The sequence below is a fragment of the Semicossyphus pulcher genome, unplaced genomic scaffold (genome assembly GCF_022749685.1).
Source record: "Semicossyphus pulcher isolate SPU_LCO1_2020_fin unplaced genomic scaffold, fSemPul1.0.p SCAF_16, whole genome shotgun sequence".
Classification (NCBI taxonomy): domain Eukaryota; kingdom Metazoa; phylum Chordata; class Actinopteri; order Labriformes; family Labridae; genus Semicossyphus; species Semicossyphus pulcher.
The window spans coordinates 1,984,666-1,998,098 of record NW_027211670.1 but is presented as its reverse complement, the minus strand read 5'-3'; the positions used below and the strand labels follow the sequence as shown (position 1 = coordinate 1,998,098).

General features: G+C 42.9%; 1 protein-coding gene across 1 annotated transcript in view; it reads left to right on the top strand.

Moving 5' to 3' along the window:
* The window catches only part of dnah9 (dynein, axonemal, heavy chain 9), a 189,618-nt gene that overhangs the window by 87,645 nt on the left and 88,540 nt on the right, over positions 1 to 13,433 (top strand). The window contains exons 47-49 of the mRNA XM_069663994.1: positions 3 to 242; positions 10,142 to 10,303; positions 12,254 to 12,450. Of these exons, the coding sequence (XP_069520095.1) occupies positions 3 to 242; positions 10,142 to 10,303; positions 12,254 to 12,450 (599 nt within the window). The remainder of the gene's footprint in view (positions 1 to 2; positions 243 to 10,141; positions 10,304 to 12,253; positions 12,451 to 13,433) is intronic.

Below are 13,433 nucleotides of genomic sequence, written 5' to 3'. Positions count from 1 at the left end.
AGCGCCACTTCTGTGTCTTCGCCCTGTCGTTTCCCGGAGCCGAGGCCTTGAGCACCATCTACACCTCCATCCTGTCGCAGCACCTGAAGGGGGAGGGCTTCAACCCCACCCTGCAGAAGAGCTGCCCCACCCTGGTGCAGTTAGCCCTCACTCTGCACCAGCGCGTCTCCTCCACCTTCCTCCCCACGGCGGTCAAGTTTCACTACATCTTCAACCTGCGAGACCTCTCCAACATCTTCCAGGTGACTCACACACAGAAAACACACACGAGGGATGTATCTACGTTACGGTCTCGGGTTAATCTATTCGCAATTAAATGTCAGAAGTTAAATTAGAAAACTTAAAGAAAAAACGAGGAGTTAGATTTTTTGCCTGGATTCTCTCCGTTTTTGCGGCTCTGCTTCCCATGTGGAAAGAGCCAGGCTTCTGTCACTAATTTCTCATCTAAATTATTATTGATTTAAGAGCCGGGTCTGAAAGTCTGAAATAAGTGTAACAGAAAATAGAATGGATTTGCACTTCCACGGGTGTTAGTGATGATTTAATGTATTTAAATGAATATAATATCAGAGCGGGGAGGCTGTCGGGGGAGAAGCTTTTGGGGCGATATTTCTGTCAAAATCCTCCACGGCTTCACGGAGGGCAGGCTCTCTCATTTAACACACTCTGTCGTATAATTAATGCTTTAAGCCACTCAGCTATAAGAACTCCATATTTCATAATTCCATCTCGGAGAAGACAAAGGCAGCTCAGAGCTCTTTCTATGCTTTTATGACACAATGTGAAGAATATATACGGGTAGTCATAATCTTTTTTTATGTTCACTTTTTAAGCTGCAGTAATCAATATTTTTATATTAAAATGGATCCAGTTACTTTGTGAAATAGAGCGGCACCCCTCAGAATCCTGTCAGTCGAATCAGATTTGGCTGTTCAATATAAAACTTTGACTGCTCCTTCCTGGTTTTTTAGCAGCGTACTAACTCTATGTCTAAACTATATCAGCCTACATGAGCCCACTTACGCGTTACCTTTGATGTTTCTTTACCTATCATATTTTTTTTCTGGTCATTAAAACATTTACAGTCCACTACTTTTTAGTGTCTTAAGCCACCTCACTGCCACTTTTAACTGTATCATTTAACTGGAGGATTGGCGCCTCATAGCTAGAATGTTCCTGGTTCAACTCCCGGTTCAGACGTAGTGGGCCTTTCTGTGTGGAGTCTGCATGTTCTCCCCGTGCATGCGTGGGCTCCCTCCAGGTACTCCGGCTTCCTCCCACAGTCCAAAGACATGCTCATTCGGTTCATTGGTGACTCTAAATTGCCTGTAGGTGTGAATGTGGGAGATGTGTCAGCCCCGTGATTGACAGGTGACCTGTCCAGGTGTAACCCCGCCTCTTGCCCAATGACAGCTGGGATAGGCTCCAGCCCCCTTGCGACCCTGAACAGGAAAAGCAGTATAGATAATGGATGGATGGATTTTAGTCAGCTTGTGAGCTTAGGTCAGTGATAGCTTGGACCACTGCCCTGCTGAAGAAACAATGAAATTGAACACGAAACTTATTTGTTTTTACCATTTTTAATCCAACTTTGTTTGCTGAGTCAGCCCCCTGGTAAAACATTGTGAATGATCAGGGCTGTGATTGGTGAACTACACTTATCACAACAGAGGGATTTAGATTTATATATATTGATATACTGTTAGCACAATTTTAAAAAATCTAATTCAGGTTAGCTGTAGAGGTATAAAGACTCAACAACCATATAATCAGAACAGTGAGATCTGCATCTGTATTTATCACAGTCCATGAACATCCAGCGTCATAGCACTACTTTTTCTTCAAATAATTTAAATCGTTGACTGTATATAAAAATGGCCGACGCATGTCCACCTTGTGTCCTCGGTGTGTTGGAGCCCTCAGGTGTCCTCGGTGTGTTGGAGCCCTCAGGTGGGCTCAGTCTGCAGCAGAACAGCTTCTTGTGTCGGTCTGAAGCAGATATTCACGCTTATGGAAAGTTCAATGACTGTAGTGTTAGTGTTAGTTACGTCTCCTCTCGCCGTTCCTCCTCTACTCTGCTACTCGGGAACAGAACGCTGCAGGAGCCCCATTTGTCAACAGAGCTGTCAATCATGAGGCCATGCCACTTTTTACAGCATCAAATAACTGATTACCTATTATTAACTATAATGACAGAAACCATGTTGGAGAAAAATGGATTTGACGTGTATTTTGATTTTATAGTTTGACTCATGTCCCATCTGTTAACATGGAGGAGGCGGGCTTTATGAGCTACACTGCAGCCAGGCAGCAGGGGGCGATAGAGAGGGTTTGGCTTCACTTATAGGGAGCTGTCATGTCGGCCATCTTTTTATACAGTCTGTGGTTTAAATCAATAAGTCTGACTGTTATTGGCAATCAGGACATTAAGCCCAAAGAGACTCAACAACTTAAATATACCCTAAAGATACCATTTGGCCCTTCTTGTTGAATTTCACTCTGGTCTGCACCTCACTGTGTGTTCAAATATGATAATTAGAGCTAGGACTGAGTCATCTGCATATTAAGGTTAAGCATAATCACCATGATGACCCCGAGATCTACCTGCCGACTCCTGAACACACACACATCAACGCCCAGAAGTTTTAAGAAGTTCAGCCACACATTAACACTATAAAGTCAGCGTTTGAAGAGGCCTTCTTCCTGTTTCATCTAAAAGTCTTTGTTTTTTAAAAGGGTCCGCACATCCTGACTGGACGTCCAGTAACCACAGAGAGCAAACAATGTCAAAGTTTCTCTCCTTCCATAGAGAGAATAAAGACAGCCAGAGAAGGACTCACAGAGCTTGTTTGAACTTTGTCTGCCTAACTTCCTCAGCTCCTGAGTCTAACACGTTCGGACAGCCGGGAAGAGGTGAGCAGCCTCGCAGCTCCCCGCTCTGCCTCGCTGTATTCCCCCCGTACCTCTGTGCGGCTGCACCTTCAGATGAGGGGAAGTATTTGGCGAGACAGTACAAACGCTTCCTCTAATTTCCAGCATGAGGCCTAAGTGGTTGTCACTCTGTGTTTTCTGCCCTGACGTTTCAGATGTTTGCTTCAGCTGAAATAATTGGGGGTCTTTTTGTGATTCACTTTGTTTTTTGTAAAACTTTGGAGATGTAGCCGAAGGCAAGCGTCTCATTATGATCAACTCTAATGAGCTGGAGAGCTGAGCTCAGAGACTCTGTGAGCCTGCAACTCTCCTAACAAAGCTGTTTTTAAATGTGACAAATGAAGCCGGTCCAGACAACAGAGGAGGTTACCTTTATTGTTGTTGTTATTTAACGGCTAAACTCTCAGGTTAGGGCTTTCTTGTTAAATAATCCCGTTGAGCATTTTTTCCACTGAAAGACTCAAAAACAGGTTCAAAAGTGAAAGTTTTTCCCGCCTGTTTGAAGACGTTGATTAAACGTTCACATTTAGACCATTATTTATTATTTGTACTCCAGCATTTCGAACCCAAATATGGTCTGAATTAAATGTCTCTAAATATCATTAAAATACTTTTAAATCAGCTTTGAACATCTTTTCTCAGGTGGCCAAAGTTGTTCTGTGAACATCTTTAAAACATTAAATTGCTCACTGTAATAAACTGTAAAAGTTCTGGCTATTGAATGACAAGTAGCAAAACACCAGACAAGTCAAGTCACATACTAACATTAAAAGCTTAAAGGACAAAAGAAACCATGTGACTCATGGTGCATTCATTAGTATTTATTAAGCAAAAAATGTAACGTAAAATATGTTTTTTGGCAGTTTCTTCTTTTCAACTTTGTTCCTCTTGTTGTAGGGAGAAGTTGTCGTAACGTCATAGTGTACATCTCTGATCTTTTACTGCAGTTTGTCTCACTTGGCCACGTCATGGTAGGCTACAGCTCGCATGCTAACGCTACAAGCTAGCATACCAGAATGATTAGCCTAGCCTGCGTCGTGAGCAGCATAACAAAAAGCATGTGGACTTCTTTCTTAATTAAAATACATCTTGTTCACCTCGCTCGGCACCTCTGGTAAACTTTGTACCTTCAGGGTAGCCGTAGCTGTACTGCCAGAGTACTTGGGCATTTGCGTTGCAGCATAAAGCAAAAACTTGTGTGATTTTATAAGAAACATTAAATGCGTTGAGATTACATCTTTGTGTCAACCACATTTCACCTACTGACTTACATCGATGTCCTCTCCTTTTGGACCTAAATACGAACAAATTATTAAAACAATTCAACAATTGTTGACATTTTAACCAGATTTCAGCTGGTTGAAAATAAGGCATTTAGACAGGATATCAATTAAGTTTCTAACTAGAAATCAATCTTTGCATCCCAGTTTGTGCTCCCTGAAGCAGCTAATTATCATCCCTTTCTTCTTAACTACTTGTACAACTTTCTCCCTCGCCACTTTCATACAGTATCCCTTTCTTTCTCCTTCGCATGGCCTGTCTTCACAAATCTCTTTCTCCAAGCATGGGGCCAATCATTACGCCCAGTGGATGTTAAATTGGACGTACTATAAGTGAAGTCCAGTGGCCAAATTCCACTTACAGGGTTAGACAAACAGTTTGGCATCCGACTGGGAGCGTTGTCAAAGAGCTCTGTTTGCCAGTGTTCGTTCTCTGCCATGACCAGCGGGCATATCCGAGCGCCTGTCTTCCCAACGTCAGCCTAAATGAGCTCCTCGAAGCACACGAGGCAAAGGGAAGAGTTAGAAGAGAGATGGACAAAGTGAAAGAGAAGGACAGAGACAAGGGAAAGAGAAAGAAAGAAAGAAAGAAAGAAGGCGAGAACATGAGTGTTGTGGTGCGGAGAGCCGAACTCACTGACTCCACAATATGTCTGTATGATGTTCTGTGTAAGTCAGCTGGGTGTGTTTGTTAGCGGGGTTTGAAGCGTTGTTTGGGGCTCAGAGCAGCTGTCAGGCTATGAGCAAAGCATGCCCGCTCCAGACAGACAGGCAGACAGACAGGCGACAGATACATGCCGACACCCTGTAATCCCTCTCCTCTGAGTCGAACAGAGCGATGAAAGATTGGGGACAGACAGGCTGAAGGAAAACAAAGTTCTCGCTTCCTCTCAGTTTGTTAACACTTTGCCGTTCTTTGATTGGTACGACGAAGAGTAAAGCCTGTGAGTACGACTGTAATAAAGAGTTGCCATATGGTGTTTTGTTTTGCTCTGGCACACCCTTTCACAATAAATGCAGAATGTCATGATTGACACCATTAAGAGAAGGAATGGAGCAAGTAAGTAAGTAAAGCTCTATGTTTATAGCACATTTAAAACACACAGAGGTGGGAAGTAATAAAGTACAAATACTTTAAGTCTGTAGAGTTTTCATCTATTAAAAAACAGCATGCAGCCCATGGAGAATTGTATGTTAGGAAGGAAAACCTTCCTATTTTCTGACATGTGAAGTAAAAAGTCGTATAATTTCAGCAGCCAAATAAGTTTTTACTTTAGCTTCTACATTTTAACACAAATATGTGTACTTAATCAAAACAGGCTCATTACTTCAGCTTTAATGTATTAGAGAGAATTATTGATTATTTCATTTTGCATGATTGAGTGCTGCCTTAAAACATTAAGACCGACCTCAACTATGGAACAAAGTTCATTTTCATTATTTTCATCTTAAAGTTGGAATTATTTAGGTTTATTTGTCTCCCAAATTTTCATGAGCTTCAGTTAGCTTAGCACAGAAACAGCCGGTAGACATGTCCTTCAGATGGACACTTCTTACTTCATACCAGAGCCCTGCACAGGACTGTTCTTGATCCCGCTCCAGTTGGATTTCTGACCATTACTGCTCGCCCCTGCAAGGTGTGTTTCCACTCCTGCCCGCTCCCACAAAGATTCTGAGCATTCCCGCCGGCACAACAGATCCATTGATTTTGTGTTTCTCCTGTTCCGCAGAGAATAAACGTTATTTTATTGTTAATAAAGACAGGCACAATGCACATACTCTGGTGATGCCAGAAGAGGAGGACAAGCTCATCACTGCCTGCACACACGCCTCAGGGAGATTCCTGCCCGAGCCGTGCACGGACCAAAAACAGCCAGAGACCGACACAAGATTTACACAAGAGATTTGTGTTGGGTCCCAATCCGTATGCAAGTCCTCTACTTCATACTGTGAGGACATTTCACAGCCTGGACATTTTCTTACTGCAGTATAGAAGTTTTTTGTACACAAGTATCGGTTCTTCTTCTGAAGTTAAGACATATGCACCTCTGCAAACACAATTAATAATAAATAAAAAAGCATACATAACATAAAACAGCGAAATAAGAAACAAACCAAAACGTACCAAACACAAGACTGGGATGAAGTTCTACAAGCCACATTGTCTATGGAGATTGGTATTTCTAAGCCTTGTAAAAGACTGATCTGATTCTCGAGGGTTTGTGCTAAAACAGCAAAGGAGCGATCACCTTTGTGTAGCAGTTTGAGCGAGGGGTGGATAGATGGACGAGATCTGATGATTGGATTGGACAAGATGTTGAATGAGGGAAAAAGAGATTGAGACGAGGTCATGCAGTGCTTTCTTTACAACAGGGTCTTATAGTTTGTTCTGAATTTTAAAGGAAGCCAATGGAGGGATGCAGGAACAGGAGAGATATGGGACTGACGACTGGTTCGAGTTAATAACCAGTAGCTAGAGCCAGTTCCCTTCATTTTACACTGAGGCGCGTGTAGATGGAAGTAAAATAATCTAGGCAAGAGAAAATGAATGTCTGATTTTTGTGTAATTTCCGAGATGAAAGAAAACGGACCGGACAAGCTTAGTGACAAGATAGTGAAAAGTTATATACTGGTCAGAGATGATACAAAGATTCTTAGCTGTAGATTTGATATTTGATTGAAATAAACTGATCAACTGCATTGTTGAAGTTGTCAGGTCCAATGAAAATAATTTCCGTTTTGTCAGTATTAAGTTGGGGGAAGTTCAGTCTCCCACTCTTTGCAGCAATAAATCTGTGCATCATTGGCGCAAAAGTGATATGATGTGTCTAAGAACCAACTGAACAAAACAGAGGAAGCATGTACAGGGAGAAGAGCATCGGCCCAAGGATGGAACCCTGAGGGACTCCACCCAGCAGAGGAACTGGCGTAGACAGGACTGTTGACTCAGACTTTACGATTTATGACTTGAATAAAACCAGTTTAAAGTCACATCAGAAATCTCCCTTCCCAGTCCTGCGTCCCATCCAGGAAAGTAGAAGCAGACAGATGTATTTAAAGTCAACGGATTAGCTCGTTATCACATACTCGAGGAAATCATCTTGGCATTTGTAAATTGAGAGTAGGGGTGATAATTCTGGCTCAGTGTGAATCTTCTGCACACACATCCACTCAGAGATCCTCTCACAGGCACACCTCCCGTCTGCACCATTACACAGAGGATTTAGCAGCCAATTGTCACATTCAGAAGTCTCGGATATGAAGGCAGATCGGATTCAGCTGGCTGTACCCCCGGAGATGATTCTGTTGATTAGAATAAGTTCTGGGGCTGGAAACACTCAACATCTGTTTGCCTCTGCCTCTGCCTCCTGGGTGACCGCGCACAGAGGGGAACAAACAGCGCCCCGGTGCCTCTTCGTCCCCATCCTCATCCTCTGCAGCACCTGTTTGTGAGGCACCTAGATTGAGCCGAGCTCTGCCTGACTGCATCCTGAATGGCCCTGTGGGAACGCCAACACGTCACACAGGCATCCTCCAGAGACACATTAATCATCAATCATCCACAAAACAATCTTCTGCTCCTTGTCATCATTTTCTCTTTTAATTTGGCTTTTTTTGAACAGAGGATGAAGACAAGTATGAATCACAAACAGAAAAACACTGTTTTCAGACATCTAGCTGCCGGGCTCCCAGAGGAACACGCTCACTTGCTTTGGTGATTCTCTAACACTTGCTTTTTGTATTCAAGTGAAATGTCTTTAGAGGATGGATTCAAGAACATTTGGTGGAGATATGCATGGTTCTCTGAGGATGGACTCTAAGGACTTTGTTTTTCACAGCACCTTTCATGCCACGCAGCAAGCAAGTAAAAATGTTTGCTTAAGTCTTGAAATGGCTTCATATTGACGAGCAGAGATTTGGAACAAACATTCAACTTTCACTGAAAGTTGACGTCATGATCCGGAAGGTATTTCTGCAACTGTTGGATCGAGTTCCATAAAATTTGGTATCATTAGAAAGTCTAAATTCTAAACCGCGACTGTTTTGATTTATCCACCAAAAAATTCCAACAAGAAGTGTTAAAGAAATGTGTTGAAGGAAGTCCCATACAGTAAGACATTCTGAACATCAGTATGTTAGCATTGACATTGTGAGCATGTTAACAAGCTGACATTAGCATTTAGCTAATTTTCAAAGAGCTGCCAGTGTGGCTGCAGACCCCTTAAACTAGTCACTCAGTTATTACTCTTTATACCATATATAAGACCCTCTGTAGTTGACTCTAGTGAGCAGTAACAAGAAACACTCACCCCTCGATCCCACAGGATCCGTCTGCGCCACATTTTATTTTGAAATGACCGGATGCTGTATGCTGCCTTCGTGTGTGACTTCCTGTTTGAAACGATCTGCCCTGTTCAGCTCGACGCGTGCGTGAATCGGCCTCCATCAAAAATATACCCGACGCGTAAATTTAGCGGAGCAGAGCAGAGAGACGCTTCTGGGACACGCTGGAGACAGACCGCGGCACGTGCTGCGGAATCACAAGCTTTGACTTGAATGGGCGTGATCGACTCCGGAGGTCGCGGCGCACACGGAACGCGCCAGAGACGGATCCTGTGGAATTTAAGGGTCAGTGATCATCATTTTGCATGGTCACTGATAGCTGTGAAGAGGCACAATTGTAATGAACATCAACTAAATGCAACCGATTGCATTCAGAATTGTGAGTTTAGTCTACTCACCATGGACAGTGATTTTCTCATTTGATTGTGGGAATTGTTATGCCGACGCACCAAAGGCAGCTGTGATCGGAGAAATTATGTTTGTCAGTTCGATCGACCCATTTTTGTGGAAGTGATTGAAGAAGGTAAAATCTTCAAATCTGCCAAAAATGTGCACACAGGAACTTGGATTTGTTGATCATAGGTCAAAGGTCACTGTGATCTCTCAAAAAACATTTTTGGCCATCCAGAATTCATACAGTTCTATGACAGAACTTTCAAACAAATGTCTAACAAGACAAATTGCTGAAGTGATAATATATATTTTTTTAAAAGGTCAAAGGTTAACTCACCTGTTGGATCATGTCCTGGAAAAATGTGTTTGTAACCATAATTTCTTGTAAAGTTGATGTCTAAGAAACGCCATAAGGGGATTTAAATTAGATCAAGTTTTTTTTTGTTTTATCTGTCAGAGAGAACGATGCCATCCATCATCGATCGGTGGACAATCTCCTCTCGCTCTACATATTACAGGAGAGAGACACTCCCTTATGTTATGTTCCTCCTGTAATGATTGTGGTGCAGCCTCTGCTGTTAAATGTAGACCAAATATAGACCTCACTATACTGTTGTTTTGTTTTTAGGTTGAAGTGTTTTTTCAAATGTTTTCTATGTACAAACAGATCCCCCATCCTGTCCCGGTCATCTGTGTGAAACACTCATCAGTGGAAGCTGTTATTTGACTGGTTTGCAGAGGCAGACAACGTGAGGCGTTAACACTAGTTTATGGCAGTATAAAATGGGTATAATCCACATAAACAAATGGGACATTCAATTGAAATGACAGTGAATATAGTGCACTTTATAGCAGAAGGGCAGTGGACCAGGCTTTAGTCTGAAAAGAAACTCTCTGAGAGCCTTACAGTCTCATTCAGACTCATTCCCTGATTTTTCATAATTCTTCCCTCCAACAGCCGCCCACAGAACTTATCTCCACATGCAGCAGCACTTCTGAGACAGTGAGATGAAAGAAAAGCACTGCCATTATTTCTGAGTTTCTGTGACACACCTACCAGCAGCTTGCCCACTCAATATCCATTGATTTACCCACAGTGACTGCGCTGTACTTCCCTCCTTGTTGTGCTGTGAATGGGCCGAATCAGCCTCTGGAGTAGTTCTAAGCCTTCCTCTCCCCCCCTCTCTGCCCAGGGCGTTCTCTTCTGTTCCGGCGAGTGTCTCAAAGCCCCTCCGGACCTGCTGAAAATCTACCTGCACGAGTCCAGCCGGGTCTACAGAGACAAGCTGGTGGAGGAGCAGGACTTCCAGGTCTTTGATAAGCTGCAGGCGGACACGGTGAAAAAGTTCTACGAGGTGAGAGTTTTACAAAGTTCAGCAAGGGAAGACAGGAGGAGGAGGGGGAAATCATTAGGCTGCCTGCTCTGTGTCTGGACCTGGACATCAGTGGCCAACACAGCGAGGAGAAAAAGGGATGCTGGGGGAGCGAGAGAGGGCGGAGGGCCAGGGGAGGGCTGGAGAGAATATTAATCAGTGTGGTATGTGGGGTCTGGCTGTCAGGGTCTGCGCTGTCAGCCCGGCAAATTGGAAAACATTTTAATGGTTTTCTGTCCACTGCTCCCCTCAGTACCCTCTCCGGCTCTATCGCATGCACACTAGTCATGGCACAATGAAGAACCTGACAAGTATATATGTACACACACCCACATGGAGACGAGCAGACGGAGATAAAACTCTGAAATATATATTATTCAGAGTTTCTGTAAACTCAGGTTGATTTGCTCCTGTGCCACCGAGCAATATGCAGCATGTTTATGATATTTTTACATGCAAACAAGACCGTCTTTAGAGACTGCTGCACTGTAAGGAAGTGATACTATGACAATGAGGACTGCACCACAGCATAATACAGATCTGAATTTGTAAAAAAAAAAGAAATCTGATTCATAGCACCTACTGCAGCTATTTGCCACAGGAAGTGAGCAGAGAAAACAAACCTCCTCAGAGACACACGGTGAAATATTCGGGGCCCAAACGTTGCCAGAGTGAAAATGAACTGGGTCACCCTCTGCACAGCTGTGATATTCAGCTGTGTCCCTGTCCACACTGTTTAGGCTTAACACTGACAGGGGAAGTGTGTGCCTCTGTATTTGTATCACTGCAATATGTGTGTTTATGCTACAGCCTGACTGATATGGGATTCTTTTTAGACTGAAACAGATGTAAGGGGGAAAGTTACCAATACAGCAGCCAATATGGCCATATATGTTGCTGTGGGTTGTGCATGGACTTTGCAGCAATATGAAATCAACATCATCATTGTGATGAGAAGAATTACAAAGGACATTTAACAATACATTGCTTGATTGGCAGCTTTGTCTTTAGCGTTGCATTCACATGGGCTCAAGCTGAGAGCAAACCAGATATCTTTTTAGAGACTGGACCGTAAAATTCGGTGAGGCCAGCAGTAATTATTGCCAATGGAATCCAAATCTATCCAAAGTAAAAATTCTACAACTTTTTGCAGTTCTTAGAGACAGCATTCGTGCTACAACAGCCCAAATGGTTTCCATTAGAAAAGTCCAAAACAAATGCAACGGAAATGCTGCAAATAAAATGATGTGCTGCAAAAGGTCAAAACAAATGCATTAACATCTAATGCGCTGCAAAGACAGAAACCATGCAAAGATAAAAAAAATAAACCCAGAAAACACACGCGAAAGAAAAACGCTGCAAATTCATCACAACAGAAGTGCTCCAGGCCTGTAGGGGGCGCATGTGTTGCATCGTTTCTGAATTTGTAGCCTGTTTCTTCTTATGGAAACTGTTCGGGCATGAATGGAGATGTACATGCTCCACAACATTGTTGACCGTAGTTTACCCTCCTCTCAGCACTGTCTGCAGCAAGTTTAGTATAGCATCGCAGCTGAGTATGTATAATAAAGATTAAAAGTCTTTAATAAAGTTGTTGAAGAAAGCAGCCTTCTGTGCACCTTTGCAGAGTCATATCTTGGGACTGCCCTTCTAATATCTGAATGTGTTTTAAAAATCCCACATCAGTCTGGCTCTTATTGCAAACTAATGAATCGGAGCGCCCTCTGCTGGACAAACTACATGATGGCACCATCTCTAAATGACCCCAAGCATTGTTTTCTGCATCACATGTTCTGTAAAACAGATTTCAAAATAGTGCATGTAAAAAAAAAAATAAGCCGATACAAACATTTCTGTAATAAGCCCATACTGGTCTATGATATCGGTGAAATGGAATATCAGTGTGGTTTTAATGTGTGCGTTTTTCCCGAGGACATGGATGAGACTCTGGAGCAGGCCAGGGAGATGAACCTGTACTGCCACTTTGCCCGGGGGCTTGGGGAGGCACGGTACCTGCCTGCAGAGTCCTGGAGCAGCCTGAATAAAACCCTGCTGGAGGTGCTGGACGGCTACAACGAAGTCAACGCCACACTGAACCTGGTGCTGTTCGAAGACGCCATGGCTCACATGTGAGTGCAAGTTTTACACCCCCAGGGGAGAGTAATGAAGAAGATGATGTGTTTTTGTCAGTTCCTTTATTGTCTGTCAGGGAAATCAGCTGGCTTCTCAGGTGTTTAAGGATTTAAACTTCCATCTCACTGACTGTCAAAGCAGAGACAGAGAGACGGGCAAATCTGTAAGAGGCAAACATCACAGAGGCAGGAGAGCAGGTTAGATCTGCTTCCTTCTGGAAATGTGAAATCTATGAACCCCCTAACATCCAGTTTCTCCTTTATTGCTCTTAAGTAGCTTTAAGGTAGTAAAAATCAGCGTAATGCTCGACATTATCATTCTCTCTGTATCAGCTCTGATAAACAATATACGGGCTGTTTGTGTTCAGCTCTGCCTCAGACTGAACTCAGTGTTTGTCTGCAGAGCTTTAGTCTGTGTTATGAGGTGAAAAACGCATCAATGAGCCACAACATTTCACTGGGTGACATGTTCCTCGCTTCTCATGAGCATGGGCACTGTGGTTTATTTTTAGTCAACCCCTCATACATCATCCTCGGGCTGTAGTTCACCAGATGTGTATTCATCCAAAATAGCCCCCGACAAACGCTCTTTTTCCTCCTGTTGGAGGAATGTTTGCTGACATCTACACTGCACAGCTTTTTAAGGACATAACTGAGCCTGAACATGAAAACAAATATTGTGGACTGTTTTTTAATTCATTTGTCGGTGATAACATTGTTAGATTAGCTTTCCTTGAGAAAGAAGAACAAGCATCTTTCCAGTGATGTGCCTAGTATCCCTAGAATCACTGGCTGCTTTGCAATGCAGGTAAAGATAATATTCTGGGTTGAACTGGAAGGGAAGCTTTTTCTTTATCAAGAAATTGTGCAAAAAAAAAAAAACCTGCAGTGTGCAGGAATATGCTTTTTGGATATTATAAAGATAAACCTTCAGCAGATGATATTCTGTTTTCTGTTCTGCAAGTCATCGTATAAAAACA